Here is a 25817-nt window from a genome sequence, read left to right as displayed (position 1 = left end):
AGGCTTATCGTAAACCCTAAGTCGTGTAATGTTTGAATCGATTGTTTTGTGTGTTGTACACACTGGTTGAACGATCTTGCTTTTATGAGCCAGTCGTCGAGGTAAGGGAAGACATGTATCTGTTGTCTTCTGAGATGTGCTGCTACTACTGCTAAGCACTTTGTAAACACTTGTGGTGCCTGTTGTGACCCCGAATGGAAGGACTTTGAACTGATAGTGTTGTCCTTGTAAGACAAATCTCAGATACTTCCTGTGCGCAGGATGTATAGGAACATGAAAATAGACATCCTTTAGGTCTAGTGTTGAAAGAAAATCCCCCTGTTCTAGTAATGGGAGTACTTGTTGTAAAGTGATCATGTGAAAATGATCTGATTGTATGTAGTAGTTGAGGGGCCTGAGGTCGAGAATTGGTCTCAGTGTCCCGTCCTTTTTGGGGATTAAGAAGTACAGGGAGTAGACTCCTGTTCCTTGTTCTTGTAAAGGGACCACTTTTTATAGAACTGCTAGAACTTCCTGTTGAAGCAGAGTTATGTGTTCTGCGGACATTGGACGCTGCCTTGGTGGTATGTTTGGGGGGGTTGCTGTGAGTTCTAGGCAGTAGCCATGTTGGATAATCTGTCTCTGTTGTGATGGAATTCCAGACAGGTAGGAACTGTGATAGTCTGCCCCCCCACAGGAGTGGAATGCTGTAGGGGAGGCAGAGGAAAGTCACTGGTTGGGAGTGGAAGAGGAGCGGTTGTTATTACCTCTGTATCCTCCTCTAAAGTAGCCTTTATTAGAGGAGGTTTGTGTGTGTGTCTTAAAAGATGATATGGTATCTGTGCCGGTTTGCTTGGAGCCTCCTCTATAAGAGGAGCGGCGAAAAGAACCTCTAGTTTGGGTGGATTGTAATGCACCCATAGACTTAGCAGTGTCCGTGTCCTTCATCTTTTCCAGTGTCCGTGTCCTTCATCTTTTCCAGTGTGTTATCTACTTCCGGCTCGAACAATTGGTTCTGATTGAAGGGCTGGTTCAGGATGGTAGTTTGTACTTCTGGTTTGAAACCTGAAATGCGTAACCATGCATGACGTCTGAGAATAACACTAGTGTTAACTGCTCTGGATGCTGTGTCAGCTACATATAGTGCGCATTTAATTGAGGCATTAGATATTAGTTTGCCTTCCTGTAAGAGCTCTGCTGCCAGATCTGTGTGTTGATCTGGTAGGGATTCCATTAACTGTTCTAGTTGGTCGTAATGAGCCCTGTTGTAGCATGAGTGTAAGGCTTGTGTGTTTGCTATGCGCCATATGTTTGTTGCTTGTGCAGCAATTCGTTTCCCGGACGCATCAATAATCTTGGATTCTTTGTCAGGCGGGGGGGTGTCACCAGAAGTTTGGGGATTGGCTCTTTTACGTGCATTTGACACTACCAAAGAGTCTAGTGGCAGATGTCCCTTAATGTAGACTGGATCAGCTGGTGCTGGTCTATACTTTCTCTATTCTGTGATTTAGCACCCTACACCGTACTGGATCTTTAAAAATCTCTGGAGCATGTTCAATGACTCCTTTGATCATGGGTAATATTTGAGTAGACCTTTGTGACTGTTCAAAAGTGTCTAATAAGAAATCCTCCTCAATGGCATCAGAGTGCATGGAAACCCCATGGTAAAGTGCAGCTCTGTTTAATAAATGATTAAACCCAACGCTATCCTTTGAAGGGGAAGGTTTTGTTGGGTAGTACTGAGGATCAGGGATGTCTGGTGCATTGTTTGGTGGAAAATTATATGCATCGTCATACTTGGGATATTCTGGGTTGACATCCTCATCTAAAGGGTATGTATATGGCTTTGGCACGTCATCCCCCCCCACCTAAATCATACTCCTCGTCAGTGTGATGTGATTATGCAGGAGATTGAACAGGAGAAGTTGTAGGTTCAATATATGGAGTAATAGGAGAGGAAGAAGGTGAAGGAGAGGAAGGGTGCATAGGAGAAGTTGTACAATCCTTTTTGGCAGGAACCACAGGTGGAAGTGGTGTGTCTGCTGGTCTTTTTTTTTTTTTATAAGAATGGCTTCCACATGTCCAGTTTTTGGATTAATATGGACTTTTTTCTGTCTAGGATCTGGTCTAAACAGATCTTCCTCTTCTATAATCTTCTTCGGCGTCGATTTTTTCGGTGCCGATAGGGGTTGCTTAGTGTTCTTTGCCTTAGGAGGAGTAATTGAGTCCTGTGGCAATTTTTTCGGTGCCGAAGGTGGTTTAGGCTGGTCTGGAGTCTTTGGTACTGATATTGAAGGTTTCGGCGTGGAGAAAGGTTTTGTTGGGCCTGCGGCACCGGAATCTGGCTTCCCTTCTTTATTTTTGGAACCCGAAGTTTTCGGAGTCGAAGCTTTCGGGTCCGGTACTGTTCTTGGCTTCGGCACCGATGTGTCTTTTGGTTCGGGTCCCGAAGGGTCTTTGTCTTTGGGCACCGAAGGGCGTTTTGGCTTCGGTGTCGAAGGATGTTTCGGTGCCAATGGAGGAGGTGGAATTGGCACATGCGTTTTTTCGGCGCCGAGGCACCGGAAGGCGAAGTCTGTTTCCTCGGAGCCGAAGGCGGGGCGTTAGAGGGTAAATTTCGGTCTCGACTGGGCCCCATGGGCGGAGTGGTGACCGTTGCCTTTTGTTTGGGTAGTGTTTGTTGTGCAGGGGCAGAGGTACTCACGGGTTATCGAGATGGAATCGAATCGTCCGAGTCCTCTGCTCCCGATATGATCTGGAGATCAGGCAAGTCTTCCTCGGCGACGAGTGGAGCCCCGCCCTCGGAGATATCTTCGAGTGGATCCTAGTCCTCGGAGAAGTATTCTTCGACGATCTCCTCCTCAAAGATGGTCTCCGGCGCTGATCTCATCTCGTGTCGACGGGCCCTCCGATCCCGAATGGTCTTCTTCGATCGGAAGGAGGCACAGGCTGTGCAGGTCGACTCGTCGTGTTCTGGCGAGAGACAGAGGTTGCAAACCTCGTGATGGTCGCAATGAGGGAATTTTCCTCGACATACCGGGCATCTTTTGAATGGAGTTCTGTCCATGAGGCGTAGGCCGTACAGCACCGATAGGCCCAACGGCCCGCGTCGACGCACCAGGATGTAGCTGGTGAAGTTGAAGTCTATTCAATGTCGAAGAAGTTTATCTAAATTTTCACGCTTCGAAAATGCAGAAAAGTGTTTTCTAGCCGGAGAGGAAAGCTTTCATCTGAACCCAGTGGCGGGAAAAAACAATCTGAGGATGGAGTCGATGACCATGCGCAGTATTGTCCAAGGGGCGTGAGAGGTCGAATTTGGCTGTTTTCCAACTGCCAAATTCGACCTCTCACGCCCAAATTCGAAAGGAATTTTCTTTATTTTCCCAGCGATGGACCATGAGCGTAAGATACATCGCCTACTGCCTAAAAACAAAGGAAGCTAGACCTCAGACTCTAAAGAGCTGTATATGGTCTCTGCTCAGCAACCCCAAAACATCATGGAACAAATACTTGATCTTCTGCCTCGAATCCCTCCAAGCACAGGACATATGGTCTACCTCGCTGCCTATTGAGGCGAAATCGAAACTTCTTTCTAAACAGGCAAAAATCCTATCAAATGGCCATGATACGCAACATGTAGTACAGCTCTTCCATGGCTCTTGGGCCTCCAAGCTATACGCCCTGAAAACTTATCCGCCCTACCTCGCATCCTCTATGAAATCTCATGTAAAACTCCAACTAATGAGATTTCGTTTTGGCTTAATTCCGCTGAAGGCATATAAGTTTGGCCAAGGACACAAGAAAGAAGCTTCCTCCCAATGTCGCTTCTGTAACCAGGAAGAGGAAAATCTCACTCACATTTTGTGTATTTGTCAACGTTTATATGCCCAAAGAATCTTCTGGCTTCGCCCAATTTGGGTTTCTCTTAACATCAGGACATGCCAAGAGGCACTTGATGCATGCATGAGGGTCGACTCACCTCAGATGGCGACACGCTTTGTCAAATTCATTACAGAAATTAATTCCTTGATTTTACCATCCGACCAAGAATGAGCTTAGCCCCCCAAAAGTGACATTTCTCTTTACCTCTCATTTCACAAATTTTCTGACTTTTTTTCCATTCTGAAAAGTGTCTTTTCTAATGGTCAATCATGAGTGTGTAGATTGCAATGATTTTAATTAATTGTGCAAATAAATTTTACTTACTTACTTGTACAAGGGAGGAGTCACCTATCTCGTGACTAGAAAGACTTCTTCCAAGAAGACAACCTGCAATCATCCGAGCCCAACACCAGGTGGCGATCTACCCAACACCAGGTGGCGATCTATGACAACCTGCAATCATCCGAGCCCAACACCAGGTGGCGATCTACCCAAAACCAGGTGGCGATCTATTGCTAAGTGTACAATCAGCAGCTCATATGCCTCGAACATACAATGTTCCAATATGTTAACGTATGTCTACCTTCCAAATCAGTGGTGGAAATTGTGAATAAGTGTTCATTAAGGATTATGGGGAAGCAACCTCTTAAGACACAAAAGCATGCCAGCCCAAATAGAATGCTACCACTGTGCCTCCAATGATGGTGTCAGAGTGACCAGGTCTCTGGTCATTGTGCCCAGACGAGTGGTACTAGTCTTGTTAATGGAGTCTAATGTCCAGTAGCTACTGGATACTATGGGGTGGAGTGTAGCTGGCTATGGTGCCATTACATCAGGCAATGTACTTCAGACTAGGAACCGATGGTAAATATGGCATGGTGGACACCACTGGCACACAGACTTCACTTTTTATGCAGAGGCAATCCAGATAGAGTAAACGACAGACAAAACGAACAAGTTACTTACCTTTGGTAACGCTTTTTCTGGTAGATACAGTATCTGCCTGTGGATTCCTCACCTTGTGAATATCCCCCTGCGTCAGCAGCATCCGGAAAGTCTTTTTGTAGCTGTGGACCGACGTCAGAGGCACGGCATCGCGCGAGACTCCGCTGACGTCACCGACCCCATATTAGGCCGGCGTGATGACATCAATTCCGCCATTTTTTCCGTGCCTTCGAGGCACACGGACGGACCAATGACAGTAGGAAAATACATAGTATACACAGTACACAATGCCCAGATAACACACAGTGCGAAAACAATGAGGGAAAGGAAAGCAAAATGTAATAAACATTTCCTTGGACCATAAATATATACATATATATATATATACACAATAAACAGGGTATACAAGAGTGGACAACGGGGAGGCGGGTGGGTCAGTGAGGAATCCAGAGGTAGATACTGTATCTACCAGAAAAAGCGTTACCGAAGGCAAGTAGCTTGTTCTTCTGATAGATACATCTGCCAGTGGATTTCTCACTTTGTGAATAGATTCCCACAGCAGTCCCCACTCCCGGAGGAGGGTGTCCACTCTTCTATACCAAGAAGTCTTGGAGGACAGAACGCGCAAAGTGGCCGTCCCTCCTCACCTCGCTATCCAAGTAGTAATGCTTCGCGAAAGTGTGGAGGGAGGCCCAAGTGGCGGCTCTGCAATTGTCCTCTACAGGTACACCTCTAGAAAGAGCAGATGTTGCAGAGTTAGCTCTAGTGGAATGAGCCCTTATACCCTCTGGAGGTTCCTTACCCGCCAGGGAGTAGCAGATCTTGATGCACAAAATTATCCATCTTGAGAGCGCGTGCTTGTGCACAGATCTTCCTTTCCTGCAGCCAGCAAATCCAACGAAAAGCTGGTCATCCAACCTGAACTCCCTTGTCCTGTCCAGGTAGAAGCTCACCGCCCTCTTAGGGTCCAAGCGATGAAGCCTTGGAAGAAGGGGGGGGGATAAAATGTAGGGAGGGTAACGGAGTTACCACCTTTGGCAGAAAAGCAGCCCTGGTCCTTAGAACCAATCGATCAGCATGAATGGATAAAAACGGTGGCTTTGAACTAAGAGCTTGAAGCTCACTTACCCTCCTTGCTTAGGTAATTGCTACAAGGAAGACTGTCTTGAAATACAAAAGTCTCAAGGGACAAGAGTGTAGGGGTTCAAAAGGTGAGCCCATCAAGAATGTAAGAACAAGGTTCAAGTCCCATTGAGGTACAATATAAGGAGTAGGCGGAAATGTATTGTTAAGGCCCTTGATGAATCGTAAAACAATAAGTGACTTAAACAAAGAGGGCAGGTCAGGCAAACAAAGGAAAGCCGAGAAGGCTGACCAATAACCCTTAATAGTTGCCACCGCAAAACCCTGCTGGGCCAAGGAAAGCGCAAATTGAAGAATATTGGACAAACAAGCCCTTAAAGGGTCTTTTCCCCACACCAAGCAACGAACTTTGACCATCTATAGGAATAAATGGACTTAGTGGAGTCTCGCCTGGCTGACAAAATGACATCCACCACATCGTGTGGGAGGGAAAAGGAACTCAGGATGCACCGTTCAATCTCCAGGCGTGAAGGTGTAAGGTCTGGAGGTGGGGGTGTAGAACCTGCCGCGCCATCTGGGAGATGAGATCTGCCCTGTGAGGGAGACGGAGCGGCGGGTGAGAGGAGAGGTGGAGAAGGTCTGAGTACCACACCCTTCTTGGCCAATCCGGGGCGATCAATATAACTTGGGCCCGGTCTTGGAGAATTTTCCTCAGAACCAGAGGAATCAAGGGTATGGGAGGAAACGCGTAAAGGAGTTGCGAGTCCCAACTCAACTGAAACGCATCCCCCAAGGCTCCCTGCATCGGAAACTGGAGGCTGCAGAATGACGGGCAGTGAGCATTCTCGCGAGCAGCGAACAGGTCCACCCGAGGAGTTCCCCACGTACGAAAGACGTGACGAACTACCTCTGGATGAAGCCTCCACTCGGTCGGCAGAGAACTGCCAACTGAGACTGTCTGCACGAACGTTCCGAACTCCGGCCAAATGATTTGCCATCAGACAAATCTGATGGTCCTGAACCCAGGACCAGAGACGCAGAGCCTCTCTGCAGAGACACTGCGACCCCACTCCTCCCTGCTTGTTGACATACCACATCGCGGTCGTGTTGTCAGTCAGGATCTGAACTGACCGCCCGCGAAGGGAAGGGAGGAAGGCCTTGCGCGCCAGACGTATCGCCCGTAAATTCCAGTAGGTTGATGTGAAGCAACCTTTCCCCTGGAGACCAAAGACCCTTGACCTCCAGGACCCCCAGATGAGCACCTCACCCTAGAGTGGATGCATCAGTTATTACCGTGGCCACCGATGGAGGAAGTTGAAAAGTCTTTCCTTGTGACAGATTGCCTTCCACACTCCATGACAAATCTGCTGCAGTCTCTCTGGAGATCCTCACTGACTCCCTGAGATCTCCGTTGTGCTGATACCAGTGCCTGCGGAGGCACCACTGGAGTGTCCTCATGTGCCAGCGTGCATGATTGACCAACAGAATGCAAGAAGCCATCAGACCGAGCAGATGTAGGACCTTCAGGACTGGAACAACCGCTCCATTGTAGAATAAAGAAATCATTTCCTGTATGTCGCAAATCCTTTGAGGAGGAGGGAATGTACGGCATACGGAAGTGTCCAGTACCGCACCTATGAACAGGTTGCGCTGGGAGGGCACCAGGTGAGATTAGGGTACATTTATCGAAAAACCCAACCTGTGCAACAACTGAGTTGTCTCCTGCAGATGATTGAGCACTTTCCCCGGCGACTCTGCTTTGATCAGCCAGTCGTCCAGATACGGGAATACAGGTATCCCCGACCTCCTGAGATGTGCTGCCACCACCGCCATCACCCTGGTGAAGACGGAAGGACCGCAAACTGGTAGCGTTGCAACCCAACCGTAAAACGGAGATACTTTCTGTGCGACTTCAGGATTGGGATGTGAAAATACGCATCCTGCAAGTCGATCGACACCATCCAGTCTTCTTCCAGCAGCGCTTGAAGAACCTGTGCAAGGGTAAGCATCTTGAACTTTTCCTGTTTCCGGTAAAGGTTCAAGATCCTGAGATCCAGGATTGGCCGAAGCCTGCCATCCTTCTTGGGGATCAGAAAATACCGGGAGTAGCATCCCTGACCCCTTTCCTGCTCCGGAACCACCTCTATCGCACCTTTTCTGAACAGTGCCAGGACTTCTTCCTGCAGGAGAAGCAGGTGGTCCTCCGAACAATAACCCTGGCAAGGAGGGTAATTTGGGGGAAACTCCCGAAAGGGAAGAGCATACCCACTCCCTACGAGATTGAGAACCCAAAGATTCGATGTAATCAATTCCCAATCTCGTAGGAAATGGGTAAGCCGACCCACATGATCCGGAATGGCGGATCTAGGGCTGCTTTGCTGCGTTGGCAGGGGGCTGGGATGGGGAAGAGGAGGAAGCTTGACGGCCTCGAGAACGGGCTCTTTGCTTGCCCCTATAAGACCTGTACACCGCGTTTTGCTGCTGCTGCGTTGTTTTGTAGGATCAAATATTTTTTAAACGTGCTTCTAAGATTTGTGACATTAGTTATTTTTGTTTCTTATGTTTTAAAACTGTTTTTTTTATTTTACCTCCCCATCACGATTGAAAATAAATATTGGCCTCTTTCTGCTACCAGGGTACCAAAGACACTTCTGTTTCTGATGGACTTAGTCAGCCTGGTTCACACGACTTTCTGAATGGTGTTCATCCCAACCTGTGCCTATTCCCACTAAGGATGTGTATGTAACATTGCTCAAAACCATACACCAACCTAAAACATAAATGCAAATAGGCACAGAATATCAATGCATTTACATCCACATACATAATGATCTACAATGCTCCTCCATGCACACATTCAAAAACACACCCACTTCGAACATCCATACTCGGAACCACAAAGAGTGAGACACATCTCTAGAACTTTCATACACAAGCCCAATTATTTCAGGGAGAAAAATTGAAGTACTCCGGAGGCCGGGCTTACATCCCTCCCACCCACCAAGGCTTAGTATTATAATGGGGAGCCGCGGCCAACTGCGAATAGGTTAAGGGAGCCACTGGTTGAAAAAGTTTGGGAACAACTGCCCTAGCCACAGAGTCTGCCGTGTCCAATCCACTCCGAATCACCTGCCTTGCTGCAGCCTGAGTGTCAGAGATTACCTCCTGGAAGTCTTTTCTATCCTCCTCCGTTCTCTTGGGCACCAACTGTTTTACAGTGTCCATCAGGGCATGGATATAACGCCCCGATCAGACAGGTCGCATTCGTGGACTTCAGCGCCATACTGGCGGAGGAGAAAACCTTTTTAGCAGCCTGATCCTGTTTTCTCGACTCCTTTTCTGCTGGAACCTGTGGAAAAGCTCCCGTTGATCTTTTGGAACAGGCCGCCTGCACGAGCAAACTCTCAGGCAGAGGGTGAGTGGATAAAAATTCAGGGTCATCAGGAGCAGCTCTGTACCTCCTGGCAACAGCCCTAGAAACAGCAGGAGCTGATACAGGTTTCTTCCAAACCTCTAAAATCGGTTCTTTAAGGGCATCATTAAAAGGCAGCAACGGTTCAGATGCTGAAGATGGGAGAGTGAAGGACCTCTGTGAGAAGATTTGACTTAAACTCAGCAGTAGGTAGAGCAATGTTCAATAAACTTGCAGCCTTCTTTATTACGACATGGTAAGGAGCCACATCTTTAGAGGGATCATCCGGTACTGAAGCTAAATCCCACTCAGGGGACAGTTCAAGACCACTAGCCACTGAAAGGTCCTCAAATGGGTCCTCAGGCTCCTGCAGCTTACCCTCCTCCAAATTCTCCTCACGATACCTCTCTTCCTCCATCAGCCTCTGTGCTCCACGCCTCGACCTGAGCTTCACATTCGAAGCCGTCGGATCCACTGTCGGCTCCGTCGAAGTCGGTGCCGGCGCCGATCCAGACGCCGGACGAGGAAGAATCCCACGACGTCGCTCAGGGTTCGGCATCAGGGTTGATGGAATCGGTGTCGAAGGATTCGGCGTTGATGGCTTCGGCGTCGAAGGCCTCGCTAGAGTCGGAAAATGCCAATGCGGCGCCGGAGCCGGCATAAAGGGCACAGGTGCATAGGATTGGGGAACACCCAGACCAAACGCCATCGGACCCGTGGGACCAACAGGAGCCCCAGAGGGGTACATAGCCCTGGAATATATACCAAACATTGCATTAAGGAAATACGACAGATCCTGACCTGGAGCCGGGAAGGCTGGGTACGAACCCCCAGGCTGCTCTTGAGGGCGTGGAGTCGATACGACGTCGACTTCCTCTTTGGCTGGTGCACCGGAGTCGACAGACCCTCGGGCAACTGAGCCTCTTCAACAATCTCCCCTTCACCTTCATCCTCCCGATCTGGAGGATGGGATGGAACCGAAGATGGATTCGCAGTCTGCCTCGGAGAACCTGACGAATTTGCATGAGACGCCTCACCTCCGGCGTCCTGATCTTCCGAAGCAACCACCACCTTCTCAATCAGCTTCACCTGCGACTACGGCTTAGAACCAGAGTCCTTCCTCGAACGATGTCGGGATTCATTGGACCTCTTCTTATGCTTCTTTTTGGATGATCTCGAACGAGATCTTGACCTCGAGCGTAGAGTCCGCGACCTCAATTTTTTCTTCTCCTTACTTCCTTTAAACTTCGCCACAAGAAGCTTAGTTTCTCTTTCCCAGAGGGCCTTAGGTGTCATCTTCCTACAAGACTGGCAGTCTTCGACGTCGTGGTCGGAGCTTGAACACCACTAGCAGCATTCATGAGGATCCGTAATGGACATGGTTTTGCCGCATTCCCCACAGGCTTTAAATCCGGTCTTCTTCAAAGACATGTCGAAAGAGAAGACAATGAAACACGAACAATACAAGGTAACAAAGTTACTGCAAAAGCTAAGGACGATCCCTAGAAGACAGTCCGCGTCGACGACACGGAAAAAAGGGAACTGATGTCATCACGCCAGCGTGGGCCTAATATGGGGTCAGTGACGTCAGCGGAGTCGCGCGCGATGCCGTGCCTCTGTGACGTCGGCGCAAATCTACAAAAAGAATTTCCGGATGCCGCTGACGCAGGGGGATATTCACAAGGTGAGGAATCCACTGGCAGATGTATCTATCAGAACAACTGTTTACACACTTGAGGCGCTGCAGGAGCAAGACAATATTACTTCCTTTCCAGTGAAGCCTGACCCAGTCTTCCTACTCGGCTCAAACCCTTACTTTTCCATGGCATTGGTTACCAATACATTTGACCCTGCAGATCCAACTTTACAAACAGGTCATTTTTTCTTCATAGTGTGCATACAAAACCTGAGCAAACCACAGTCCTGCAGCACCCAACTTTCTACAAGTTTCAATTGGTTACACACCAATAGGAGCAACTAGGCAGGAGGTTAAATGATAGCTCAGGTGGGCGACATTAACAGTTGCTGCATCCTCTTTTCCTAACACAACATGATCGACTTCGAGCATATTTTTATATACTTATTCCATGACGGTGGATTTTCAGTGAACAATCTGCATGCAATAAAAATCCACATAGTTGCTCACGCGTTTGCCCACCTGAAGACTATGAAGTAAATGTTCTAGCAAATACACTGAAGCCAGACTGAGGGTGTTTCAGCAACCAGGGCTTTTAGTGCTAGGACAGTCTATCCGAGATACCCAGTGGAGTTAGTCACTCAATCTACTCAGGCCTATAGGATGCAGAAGCATTGTAAAATCTTGTAACTGGGGCCTTTGGAAAGAAGGAAGCAGGTATGGCAACAATAGCATGCAGAAATGAATCCAGCTAAATTACTTTGGGTCCTCCTTCAGGTCTTTTTAGAACCCTCATTGACATGTAGGTATATGTAACATTACGATACAGACAAACTAGTTCAGAGTCAGGTGTACTCAGTTAATCCCTAGCACAATCCAATCCGCTCACTCTCAACTAAGCGTGGCCTCACTCTGCAAAAGCTCAACCTACATGGTTCAATTTTAAACACGCCACTGCACCCCCCACCCCCCTCAGGCAAGCCGCAGGTGGTTCTCTGGGGCTTCTGATCACTTCTAGGCTATAGTTTGGTGACCTACGGTAGGTATAAATACAATTTATGAGTATATAACCATGACCTGAATCAACTGGCCATACTTTACAGCTTTAGGGACTTTGAATTCAAGACCGTGAGCAAAATGAAAGAGCTCATTGAATTTGGACCAAAAAAAAAAAGAATGGACTAGGTTTTACTCACAAACTAGATTACTTTATAAATGAGCATTTATCTTCATGGGTGTAAATTCAGCATAATAGGCACTTCATTAAAATGTTACAGAGGACTGCAAATTACCCTACAAATTACTGCTCCTACTGTTATGGTCTTATGGTGTAACCGTGAAGCACTTTGTCTCTGGCTAGCCTTGAGCAATACAAATTGTGAGACCAAGTGAGCAATCGAAACCCTTGCGAACAATAGTAGCTAACCTGCCAGCCAAAATGACAAACTGATATCCTAGCATACCTTTACACCAAGGCGAAAAGGCTAACTTTAAAAATAACATCTGAAATGCTCCTCGACTCTTCAGCACCGACATCAAATCATCTGAAATGACAGATTAATTTGTCCATCGATTGAAGTCAAGTATGCCTCACCACACTTAGTTTCTCTTTCCCCTTTTATCTCTAAGACTTGGTTCTTTCTGTTGGGTTGCTTATTTATTTTGTATGGGAACCATTGTACATTTAGGACTCAAGATTTTGCGAGGTATGCAGAGTTGGCCTGCTGGTAGCTTTCTTACAATTGCTAAATGTAAACCAATAAACAATGTAGCAACTAGCAAAATGTACATACTATGCAGACAAATGAATTTCGCAGGTGAATTTCAAGGTGAGTGTTGAAGTATGACCTCATTGGTCCAGTTAAGTCAATGTATCATTAGTACCATTTCTCCCAGTCTACTAGTCACTGCGAAAACCACCTTAAAGATACTCCACTAAGCCCAGTCACCATGGCCTAGTGTTATCGCTCATATCATACATTTCATTTAAGAATTAACCACAAATAGAACAAGGATTGGCATAGCCAATAGGTCTGGCTTTTGGGACCTTATAAGTATTTAGTTATGCAGCACAATACCCTTGGTGCAACAACATCAACTGTTGCAAGGCTGAACACTTATAAGGTCCCAAAAGCGAGACCTATTGGCTATGCCAATGCTTGTTAACTAGTAGTAATGAGGTGAACATTTTTTCCAGACAGTACGAATAGGTGTTAAAATGACAATTGTGAAATACAACTACCAAACATTGTTAAAACATTAGCATATCTCGAGCAGTGTCATTTGGTGGTAGGAGAGTTCAATATGTTACACCAAAGATAAGTGTGTCCATGTGTGATGTTGACCGAATCACTGGTGAATCACCTCACCTGTCTTCTTTGGCATCTCCTAGTAAGAGGTAAAGTTACCAACTGCTACAATTCAATATGCTTTATTGGATGTGGTCATAAGTAAATTTAGCGAAAATCACTTAAAAGCCAGACTGGTAGTACATCACATTCATATGTCTTTTTCTTATGTTGTGCCCCTGTCCTTCGAGTGAGGGTTACTCATGTCATCTACTTCTCTAAGTAGGGAAGTCAAATTGATAGAGTATTTCAGGTGTAAATGGAAAAGTTGAGAGAATGAGCGAAAGGATCCCTGGAGTGGGCACATACTTGGGCCATCATTCCACAGAACAATGGAGAGATAAGACCAGGTCCCAGTCTAGGAAACCAAATGGGAGCTAAATCAAGCAAATGTTACCTTATAAGAACGTAGGATGTCTGAACAGAGGCATTGAGAATGGCCACACAATGCCGTAAAATCAGGAGGTTCAAAAAAGGAACCAGGAAAGCTGACGAAGATGTAGTCCAGCCAATCTTACTTTTACTGTTTATTACTTCATTAGTCACAAGCTTCCATTTTTCAAAACTAAGTTGATTTTGATTGTAATCCTCTGTAATGCAGGCTTGCGTTGCTCTGACTAGTAGTGTTAGATTGTACGTTTTATAGAAACCATTTTAATGACCCGTTTTACACAACCCTGTACGAGAAAGAGGGTGTCTTTATTGTCATGATAAAGGGAGATAGCTCTGACGCTCAGAAAACAAAAAAGACTAGTTAATAAGGGGTTTCCTATTCTGTATAATTGGCTAAAACATTGTAAAAACGTTGTAGTAAAGACCCAATGGCCTATGGATCAGATTCTCAAAGGAAGTAGAAACTTTAAGGAGTTGTATGTTTACACCTACAATTGCAATAGGATTGCTGCCTTTTTGGAAATTTACAGAAGTCCAAAGGCTATACAGATACACAAATCTACGTAAATCTGCAGACTGTTAGCTGGCAATAAATGTGCTGATTTAGATATCAAGAGTAGGGTGCAAGTATGCCTCAATTTACTTTTTTCCCCTCCAACTAGGAAATAGGTTTCCAAGAGTTAAGATCTTAAAATTAGGTGATAGTAGGGATTAATTTGCATCCAATTTGCACATGTATTCCTGAAGTGTTGTCCACTATGTGTAGGTGTCCAATTTCTCATTGTTTAAACTTCAACTTCAAAAAATCTTTATTTCGGTAAAAATTTACCATAAAAGACATATAAGACATACATTTAAAACTGTAGTTTTGTAAAAAGGTTATACAGTATAAAATATAAGAATTGAACAATAGCACAGACCCAATTTACACTGCAGTCTCTTAAAAACAGTAGAATCAATTACCATCCCTAAGGCATTTCCTTCTGATACTCCAGATAGCACCCAAGTATTTGGCCACTGCAAACACAATATAATCAGTCAGATTGGTTTTCAAAACTCTAAAAGCAGCCAAACACTTCACAAATCCCAGGTTTCTGCAAAGTGGAACTATCCATTGAATACGAATCTCTCGATAAGCGGGACAAAAAAAGAGAATATGGAGTTCAGATTCGTCAGAGGATCTGCAAGCTGGGCAAATACTAGTTGCGTCCTTGCTCCATTTGCTTGTGAGTGATCGAATAGGGAGGGACCCATGTCTCCACTGCAAGTATACTTTCCTGAGCAGGGGAGGGTGGACTTTATCTAGAGTTAGTTCGAAGTTATAGGTGGCCTTGAAGGACATGAAGGAATCTGTCAATGACCCAGGTTTTAGTTCATTAAGAAGCGACAGTAATTTACTGTCGTGATATGCCTTGACTAGTACCTTTTTGGGAATAAGTTGGCAAGTTGCCAAGGGGTCAGACCACATTTTAGAAAGTCCCAGACCCTCCAGTTCAAAAAATTTAAGCCAGTGGATTCTTCCAGCATTCGGCATAGCAAGCACCTCCTGTAGTCCCTGTCTATAGCTGGCCAATTCCGGTGTTGCCCACAGTCTGCGCCAATAAGCCAACGGGCGAAAAGCCAATTCATCGTCTAACGGACGCAGACCCAGATCCAACCTAAGAGGGACTAGGGGCGTGCTAGAAGGGAGTCCTACAAGCCTTCGAATGAATTTATTCTCCACTTTCAAGAGGTCTGATGTTCCTACGTGCCCCCACAGTTCGAACCCATACATAGCAGCCCCCCTAGCCTGTGTTTTGTAAATCTGTATTGGGGGACCAATAGGCCTAATCGAAGATTTATTATTCGCCAAGAGGCTCATGATGCCCCCCGAGTGTTGTCAGTTTAAGGAGAGCTTTCTCGAGGTGCGTGTTCCAGGTTAATTTGTCGTTTAACATAATACCCAAGTATTCAAAGGTTTTCACCCTCTCGAGCCTGCTTTGTGCGATTCTGGGGCTAAAGTGGAATTTCGGTGGGGGATTGAGGACCATGAATTTAGTTTTGAGAGTGTTAATTTCTAATCCGTGGCCCTCACAAAAGTCCGCAAAACCATCCAGGATACGCTGGATACCCGTTGCGGACTTTGATAGCAGCAGGGTGTCGTCGGCAAACATAATTGCCGGCACCCTTACAGCTGCCAACTTTGGAGCGTCAGAGTTGGGGATCCCCTCCAAATGGGAGATAACCCCGTTGACGTAGAGGCAAAACAGGGTCGGTGCAAGCACGCAACCCTGTCTTACCCCCCTGCCAACGGGGAACCTCTCGGACTGTACACCCATCCTGCCACATCTCACCTGTGCGAAGTTGGCGCTGTGAAGGCGAACTATCATTTCCAACAAACCCTCAGGAACCCCCAGATTAGCCAGCACCTCCCACAGCTTGGCCCGGGGGACCAGGTCAAACGCCGCCCTCAGGTCCACGAATACAGTATTGTTTAAACCATAAGAATGTTTGTGAGCACACCCCTAATAATGAATTTGAGAGTGTGGTGCTCAAACTACCAAGCGCTCCAGCTTCCCCCCTCCCCTGGCAATAATCCAAATTTACCAATATCCAACAAAAATCCTACTTAAGATGTTTCAGAGGCCATAAATTGTGTCTATTGTAGAACTGTACGCAGGTCTTGATTCAATGAATTATTTAAATGTTCAAATTGCACAATTTGTACACAAACCTATTTGGTTATCCTGACACCATTCAAAACTCACTTCAGGGAGAGAGAAAGCGAAAGCGTGTAAAAAGAGAGAAAGAGACATGCACCTGCACTGATCAAGTTCAGTCCACTCACTACCTTTTAAGCAAAGGAAGATAAAAACCTATTTGAAAGGTGGGCATGTATGCTACCTAAAGATTGCACAGCTGATGGCATAGCAGGGAATGCAAAAGTGACAGGGTGTTTCCATAAAATCTGAGACTGTAGCAAAAGTTTAACAAATCAACCCACTGGAAGTACTATGCTACAGCCTGTGTTCTTTTGCACGTGTGACTTGTAAAGTTGTAAAGTAAGGAGTAAGGTGCCCAAAGAACACACACTCGCTAGTGAAACAGGCAAACAAAGTTTCTTATAGTGACATACAAACATGATGGCTATCATACAAAGTGAAAGTGGGATATACATAAGTAAATGATTCAGATTTGGAAAAGCCTCAACTATTCACGAACAAGTTGTTAGATGCAACAAAAATTAACAAATTGAGTAACAGCTTATTCAGCTCAAAACTAGAGAAGCCAAAAAAAAAAAAACATGTACACCTAAATGTCCGCGGAGAATACTAATATATTCCTTTAACCCCATTATATACAACATCAAGCTGTTTTTTCTATGACACGATAGTAAGGAAATGGTTAACTTACAGTATTGAGTAATAGTAGCAACTGCTTTTATAGCGCGTAGAGGCGACGGAATTGCATTAAAAGGCACCATTAAAAAGCAAGTTGTTATATTATTAGCAGAGGTAGCATGGTCTACCGAAACATGCCCAACCTGCCTATGATAAAAAAGGTAATACCAGCGGAAATGCACGCTCGTTTTTGCACTGACCCGGGGTCCAAAGGCTTTGTGGTTCTGCGCCTGCGGGCTGTGCATCAGCAGTACCAGGGAGAAGTGGAAAGCGACAAAGACACACCGCTGCCCCCGCCACATCTTCGCCTTGTGCGGAGTGTGGGAAAGTAGATAACGAGCTGGGGGTAAATTCCGGCACGGGAGAAGTCAAGGTGGCAAAGTGCCTTCCCTCGACCTGAGAGTGCAGTCTCGGGTCTCCCCTGGCCAGTAGCGGCCATTGGGCACTTTTTAAAAACCAACCTGGCACAGCCAAAGGGGTGGGCGAAGAGTGAGTGAACAATCGGGAAATGGAAGCAGAACTCATTACACGTCGTCCTCTTCCATACGGGACCAGTGCTTGATGACATGTGCGTGGCTGCCACCTGCAGGCCATCACCGTGCAGTGTTGTTAATTAAAGTTTGCAGCCCTGTCTCAGGATCAGTAAATGTACGTCAAAAAAACTTATTTTCTATGATGTCTTGTGTACCTTTAAAGAGGAGATCCTGTAAAATGTAAACTGTTTTGTATTGCATCCAACTCACGCTTCATACCAGAGGCAACAAAGCGCATTTACGGGCTACCCTGTTGCCGTGCTATGGATGAAAGTTCCGTATTTTCCGTCGTATAAGACGACTGGGCGTATAAGACTACCCCCTACTTTTCTTGATAAAATGTAGGTTTCATGCTATACTCGCCGTGTGAGACTACCCCCTCTTCCAACGCAGTCCTGCATAGCCATTTTGAGAATTTATTTTGGGCTTATTAGTGATGCTAATCCTCCTCCGTGACATGAAGTGTAAAGAACGGTCCTGTTCCTATATATTTTGAATATGGGCATAGTCCTGTTGGTGCCCCATCTTGGTGTCTATAGTTTACCAGTTACCATATATTCTGTAGAATGCAACAGTCAAAGTGGAGGTACTGTCGGTAGTGGGGTTGCTTTCATACAGGACAATGGATGTTTCTGATTATGGCACTTATTTTTGAACCTTCATGAGCAAATTCCTACCCATGATCTTGCTAGCATTAAGAGATTTGGAAAGCGGATGAAGGAGGTCTCTGGAGTTATCGTAGTTTTAGTACCGTGTGTCATTGGATCTTGTCTTTAAATCCGGTCTTGTTGATGGACATGCAATTGCAGGAAGCTGGCTCTGTATATACTATACCAAAGTGAGGTATAGTGTGCACAGTCTCCAGTGGAACCCCAAGGGTAGGCAGAGGAAAAGTAGAGAGCACCTTATTCTCTGTTTGTGGTAGTGTGGGTGAGCAGTAAGGCTTTATCAGAGGACAGTGTTAAGCATTTATTGTACACACTCAGACTGAACTCAAACCAATTGTTTGTATAAACAATATTGCTTTACTCACATTTTTTTTAGAACCATATTAAAAGCAGTCACTTATAAGCACAAGCATTGGCATAGCCAATAGGTCTCGCCTTTGGGATCTTATAAGTGTTTAGCCATGCAGCAGTTAATGTTGTTGCACCGAGGATATTGTGCTGCATAGCTAAATGCTTATGAGGTCCCAAAGGCGAGACCTATTGGCTATGCCAATGCTGGTTACCACTGGAGCCAACGTCAACGAGGAACAAAACCAACGGATGAATGAATGCAGGAACCTTATTTTGATCATGAATCACCAGGGATATATATCTCAAGAAGCTTGATTTAAACGGTAAGATAACTTTTTTCTTTAAACTAGCTACCTGCGGCTATGAGACTCCTCTGCTTCAGTGTGCTTTTCCAAGTGTGCACGAGGGACGAGAAGATGGAGGGGCAAACTTTTGCGTGAAGAGGTCACTGGCACTGAAGTCCGTGTACACAAATTAAAGCTTCCAGCATACAGAGGGCAGGGCAAGAATAGTCGGAGCGTGGTCTGAAGGGGCAAGATGGAGGAGGTGCTTTAGTGCCGCTCTGTTGCATACACCCCTTATTAGTTTAATCACCGGACTAAAGAGCGGCAACCTGTGACACACGACACAGCAGCGTCCCCCCAGACCTCCTTAGGTTGCTTTGCTGCAAGTAAAATCAAAAATCGGCGCCCGGTCCATCACAAAGTCTGACAGTAGGCCCGAGGTCGGAGTGGAGGCGAGGCACAGGCCGCGAATGTGAGTGAGAAGAATGGACTGGTGATTCACGCTACTGCCGAAGGTCGAGGAGAGGAGGGGAGACATAGGGGCCAGTGAATACAGTGGAAACACTTGAATTCTGATGGCGGAGAGCGTACCAGAGGAACTCGGGAGGAGCGGAGACCCGCTGGAGTGGGCAAGGGCAGAAGCCTAGCGGTGGCCTGTAAACTACTATACTGTAGAGAGTTGCGGAGAAGAGGTGAGACACTGGGGACAATGAATGCAGATGAATTACTGAATCCTAGCAACAGAAGGTGCTTGGGAGTAGGGGAGGCTGGCGCTTGCTGGAGTGGATTGGAGCAGAGATTTAGCAGTGGGGGACAAGGAGAAGGGGTCGCGTGCCTGCACTCTTCCGCTTGTTACACTGGCGGCATGGAAATCACTTCACTGTAGAAAGCCCTCTTGATCGACAGCCAGGATCCTCGCCGAAAACAAGGTTGGAAAGCAAAATCAAAACTACGTGGCCTGGGGCTGCATGGACTGACATGAGGAGAGATCGGCCATGCGGTGCTGCTGTGATCTGTATACACCATCCCATGAAAGCCGCAAGAGCAGTCTTCACTTTTTCAAGCACTGCACTTGTTCTTGTGGTGCGCCGCTGCGCACTCCCGCAAGGTAGATGCCATTTAAAGACAATGCCATTTTTAAATAGTGATTGGTGGACTTCATGAGAAGGGGATAGCGGACCTTGTTTGGAACCTCGATAGAGGCAACACATTGGAAGTATTTCCGGTCGAGTTATAGCAGACAGTGATTGGCTGATATCACGAGTAACAGATAGCAGACCATGTTGGGAACAGGGTATTCAGTTACGTTTTTTTCAATGGACATTGTGAGAAGGGGATAGCGGAGCTTGTAGGGAACTGAGATAGAGGTAACTCATGAGAAGCGTTTTCTGTTTAGTTACAGCCGATGGGGATTTGCTGAAATCACGTGAAATAGACGGCGGACCTTGTTGGGAACTCTGCATGCAGTGACGTTCTTTTCGCGGGAAATTGAGCGTTAATATGATTGGTTGATCGGGGAAATAAAGATAGTGGTTACATGGCGTAGGTTTGACGACGGATTTATCGCACCGGTCGCCATAGGAAGAGGACGTGGGGAGCAAACATTGCTAACAAGCAGAAACACGAGAGACGGCCTGCGGCCGTCAAAGTGAAGTGGACACGGCGGGCAGGGGAGGGGGCGGAGCGGGGAGAGCGGCATGAGGGTGTGAAGCAGCAGGGGCCTGAGACGAGGCCGCCTTGCCTTTGATGTGGTAATGCGAGGCAAGCGGCTGGTGGCATTGTGCACTCGCTTTCACGTGCACTGGAAGAAATCGCCTGGGAATCGCCTGATCTCGGTAAGCTCTGTTTAAGCCGCAATAGATCGAGCTCCCGCTCTCAATGCGCATGCGCATTGAGATAGGTCGCTCGACCTAATAAGGCTGTTTGTCATCAAACATGTACGGTAAACATAAAACAGTGCAAGTGGATTAAACTTTTCATAACTCCAAGCTATTTTTACAGGATTTACTGGCGTGACAGTTTCCCTTTAAAAGCCTTCAAAATCCTCCTCTTCGTCATCTGATATCATAAGTAAATCAATGAGATCTTGTGGTACATTTGTAAAGCAGTCATCGTATGGATCTAATTCCGTATCAGATGGTGTGGTCTCGGCTTCGGTTTCCTCTTCATCTTCCCACAAGTAGTCGTCCTCCATACCATCTAATGAATTTGATATGCCACACTTCTTGAAAGAATGCGTTTATGACAAACTTGCACAAAACATCCAACTGTGGAGCACGCATGTTTCCTCCTTTTGTGAATGACTTTTCGCCGCTAACCATCCACTCATTCCACTGTTCTCGAATGCGATCTTTAAATGGCTTGTTTAGGCACACATCCAGTGGCTGTACCAACGATGTCAATCCTCCAGGAATAACTGCAGCATCTGTTTTTATTCTTGCCAGCCTTTGCTTGGTGCTGGGTATTAAATGAGCCCTGAACATATCACACACCAGTAGACTACGTTTTAGAATAAGTCCACCTGGTCGCCTGCTCCATACATTATCAAGCCATAGCTTTACCCCTTCATCCATCCAGCCTTTTTCATTCACATGTACAAAACAACCAACAGGAAACTTGAGTTTCTGCATTGTTTTTCTTTTAAAAATAACCATTGGTCTCAGATTGGCGCCATCAGCTGTGCATGCTAGTACCACTGTAAAACTGGACTTCTCATGTCCTGTTTTTATTAAAATTGTTTTTTCACCTTTTGGATGGACAGTTTTATTTGCAACCATATCAAAATTCATTGGAGTTTCATCCATATTTCCGATACTACTTAACGCATAGCCATGTTTATTGCGCAGCTGTATTACGTAGTGATGTAAACTATGTACTTTGGCATCAAGATCTGCAGGTAATTTCTGTGCAATGTTCGTCTTTTGCCTCAATACCAGATTATGCCTTCCCAAGAATCTAGTACACCAGGATACAGTGGCCTTAAATCTGTTGCTGAGATCTGGGTTAGATTTGGCCCACTGAAGTGCAAACAAACATTTTATTTTGTGTCACTACATAACTGCTTTGGCGATTCTCATTCACCATGTCTGCTACATGTTGTTCGAGTTCTGGCCAATGAGGGGTGCCTCTTCTTAATGCACACTTACCCCTTGGCATACTCCTTAATGCTTTTTCGTTTGCTTTCCAGTCCCGAACCATCTTTTCGGTTATTCCATATTGTCTTGCAGCAGCACAGTTATGTTCCATGGCCAAGTTTACAACTTTAAGTTTGTAACTGGCTTCATATTTATTTCTTCTTGCTGCTGGAGCCATGAAGGGTTCTTGACTGTTAGCCATTTCTATACTGCACTGTATGTACCGTACTGGTACTGTACTGTATGCACCAGGTACAGATACTGGTGCGGTGCTGTACTGTATTCACCAACACCTGTATCTGCTCACCAGATTGATGGTCTTCCCTGTTAACAACAACCAGCCAATCATGGCAAGCGATGTACCGGTATTTCCTGTGCGCACTGTCCAAAGGGTGTGTTATTTTTCTGATTGTTTAGATGTAGCTTTGTATAAGGGCCAGTGTAGTTATTGAGGTGTGCATACATAAGGGCCAGTGTAGTTATTGAGGTGTGCATACATAAGGGCCAGTGTAGTTATTAAAGTGTGCATACATAGGGCTCTGCTATTGGAAAGACATGCCAGTGTAATTTTTTTTGTCATGTGAGTGATTTGATCTTTTACTTGGACACCCTACTTTCTCCCTCTTTTATTCCCTGCAGTGTGAGGAGCTTCTGACAGCCTAAGAGAATTACGGTGGAACGACATACATATTAGCTAGCACCAGGTATTCGGTAGGTTACTATGTTAGTATTATTTTTACCGGTATATATATTTTTATTCTCAAAACGACATCAATTTGGGCATATTAGGCTTCTCCCCCCCCTTTTCACATACTGCTCAAAGACAGTGGCCCTCACCTCAGGTATGGCGTACGTTTTAGAAAAACAGTCCCCTTTCTATGGCCATTAATCACGCACTGACGCTCCTCTCCTTCCGATGAACACGAGATTCATCGGATACGGAGAGATAGAGACGCCAGATTAGCACACGTGCACGCTGTGTTTCTTGACTCCCGGGTAATTGTCAATATAGATTTGGCTCAGAATGAACGTTACGGTAATTGTTCACCGTAAGTGAAGACAGGGATAATAATGAGGTCCCTTTTGCACTCGAGGCAGTGTTATGGCGGTCTACAGTGTTGTGGCGGCTGAATCCCGGCATATTAGTCACCCCCCGGGGTGACTACCGGTGTACAAGACGACCCCTGACTTTCGAGAACATTTCAAAGGGTTAAAAAGTCGTCTTGTACCCCTGAAAATACGGTAGGTCTCTCACTGGCTTGTACGACGAGTACTGTATTCCTTCATGCCTTTAGCCAGTGCTCCAGCACCAGAGTTGTGCTCTTGTCTTTTGTTGTGGAGAGTATTTGTGAATTTGAAGCGAAAAGGAGTGAGGTAGAAGCTGATGTGTCAGCTTGTTAAAGCACTAGCCAAAGCATATGTTCTCATGGGTGAACTGTTGGGTTGTGAGGGGACTCCCGCTATGCAACCAGCCACAGTGTATTCATATGAAGACCACCTGTGGGGCAGGGAGCAGCCCACGTTAATGGGTGTTAATGACCCAGTCTTTGCCCTTGCTCTGAGGAGGACTCATGTCGTAACAAAGGAGTGACTGTGTAGCCCGCTATTGTATATGGTCTTAGAAGCCCACAGAACAATGGCAGTGGATGCCATGGACTCAGCATTATACAAATAGTCGAGAAGTTTCTTTGTAGAGCCCTACCAACCTCCTGATTACAAGCATTGGCTGTGCGGCTGTAAAAGTAACGCCGAGCGGACGCGAAATGAAAAAATAAATTAAAAAACACGAGTGGTGAGAGTTGTGCGCATGCGCGCGACGGGAGCAAGTGCTGTGCACGTCGCGCGTGCTTGTGCACTTAATAGCAAGCTGGTGGCCGGCCTGGATAGCACTTTTAAACCACCTACTAAATTTCTCGCATGCGCTGACTCTAGCGAGACCTAAAAAAACACCCTGCCTTTGACACCAAGATATTGGTCAATCGTGCTAAGTACACAAGTTAGACATAAGGGCCCCCTGTCGCAATGAAACTAATTTACATGACCTACAGTCATCAAACCGTGCCAATAAGGACATGGGTGCCCTCCCCAAAGAGCAACAACTAGGCCTATGTTGTTGTAGAAGATAAGGAGGCCTTTCAAAAGGGAACACATATAAACCAATGTTGCAAGAACAAAAACGCAATACAAAAGGTGGGCTACACTACTGGACAGGTTTTTCAGCCCTACTCAGTCCTTGTTCCATACAAAGGTTATTAAAAAAAATTAAAAAAGCACAATTGAGTTACAGCCAAACAAGGTTACTGTGCACCTACGCCCCACTCAGACTACAAACAGTAGCAATATGTACAGAATACAATCCTACATTAGCATACACCTCACAGTAAACATAGTACCCGGCAACTGCAGTCACAGCAGAATATTTGTTTCTGCACCAGTTTAAACAGGTAGTAGTTTTAAATTTGGGTTGCAAACATGGGCAAATTAAGCATCAGCACATGAAAACAAGATAATTGTTCAAACAAAGTATTAAGAGGAACTATAAAGCTGAAGATCAAATTAAATGATAATTACCTTGCACAGAGTTAGTTTTCAGATTAGCGTCTCCTGGCAGATCTAAATGAAACAGATTGCTGGAAGACGGCAGCAATGGATCTAGGTCATTCAGCATAAGCCCCACTGTATTTGTTGATTTGAAGGGTTGAGACATGCATGCCTTCTCTGGAAACCAACCTGTAGCCTCAGAAGTCAAAGTTCCAGAAGGTATCAATTCCTGGTAAAAAAAAAAAAAACCAATTCCTAATGCTTACTAACAAACATTTTTTAAATGTTGCTTTTTTCCATATAAGCCCCTCGTGGCCATGACAAATCCTAAAACCAGCCAGACCATTAAAACACTATTTTAACACAATATAAGCAACACCACTTTAATTATGATTTCGCAGCTGCGTTTTCTGGGTATTCATAGATTCACCACTCTTGCTCCATAATATACAGATTTCAACAAAAAGAAAATATGTTTCTAGCTCAAACAGTTCCAAAGATGCAGTGCAACCTTAGGTGCCCGAGCACCAATTGAGAGGATTGCTATATTCAGGCGTTAAACGGAGATCAACGTTTTGCCTAAACCGTATTGTTGCATGATAAACAGACAACACCAAAATACACTGCCACAGAATGTGCTGCAGTATGCTACGCTGCATGAAGTGTTTTTTCTTGCCACAAAATGTAGTTCAAGTTCGGCATTTGTATAGCACACTACTCACCCATAGGGTCTCAAGGCGCTTGTGGGAGGGGGGAAGGGGAGGGGGGGGGGGGGGGGGGTGATGTATCAAATATCCAGGTTTTGAGTTGTTTTCTGAAGGAGAGGTGGTTTTGAGTAAGGCGGAGATGTGTGGGGAGGGAGTTCCAGGTTTTGGCCGCAAGGTAGGAGAAAGATCTTCCCCCCCATGGTGGCCCTGTGGATGCGCGGTATAGCACCGAGGGCTTGGTTGGACGAACGGAGTTTGCGGGTGGGGGATGTAGGAGAGGCGTGTCTTGAGGGATTCGGGTCCTAGATCGTATAGTGCTTTGTGTGCGTGGGTGAGGAGACGGAACGTAATTCTTTTGTTGACGGGGAGCCAGTGGAGGTCTTTCAGATGACTGGATATGTGAGCTCTGCGGGGGATGTCTAGAATGAGTCTAGCAGAAGCATTTTGGATACGTTGGAGTTTTTTTCTGTAGTTTGGCTGTGGTTCCGGCATAAAGGGTGTTCCCGTAGTCTAGCCTGCTAGTGACCAATGCGTGGGTTAC

The 25817-nt window shown here is 45.9% G+C and overlaps 1 protein-coding gene across 7 annotated transcripts in view; it reads right to left on the bottom strand.

Annotated features, from left to right (window-relative positions):
* The window catches only part of DIDO1 (death inducer-obliterator 1), a 337891-nt gene that overhangs the window by 272793 nt on the left and 39281 nt on the right, over window positions 1-25817 (bottom strand). For 6 of the 7 annotated variants that reach the window (XM_078651622.1, XM_078651619.1, XM_078651623.1 and 3 more), the window contains one exon: window positions 24600-24798. The exons of the other annotated variant lie outside the window; for it this stretch is intronic. In XM_078651622.1, the coding sequence (XP_078507748.1) occupies window positions 24600-24735 (136 nt within the window). In that variant the 5' untranslated portion in view covers window positions 24736-24798. The remainder of the gene's footprint in view (window positions 1-24599; window positions 24799-25817) is intronic. 7 annotated transcript variants of the gene reach the window in all.

The sequence above is a fragment of the Lissotriton helveticus genome, chromosome 7 (genome assembly GCF_964261635.1).
Source record: "Lissotriton helveticus chromosome 7, aLisHel1.1, whole genome shotgun sequence".
Classification (NCBI taxonomy): domain Eukaryota; kingdom Metazoa; phylum Chordata; class Amphibia; order Caudata; family Salamandridae; genus Lissotriton; species Lissotriton helveticus.
This window is presented reverse-complemented; position numbering and strand designations above follow the sequence as displayed.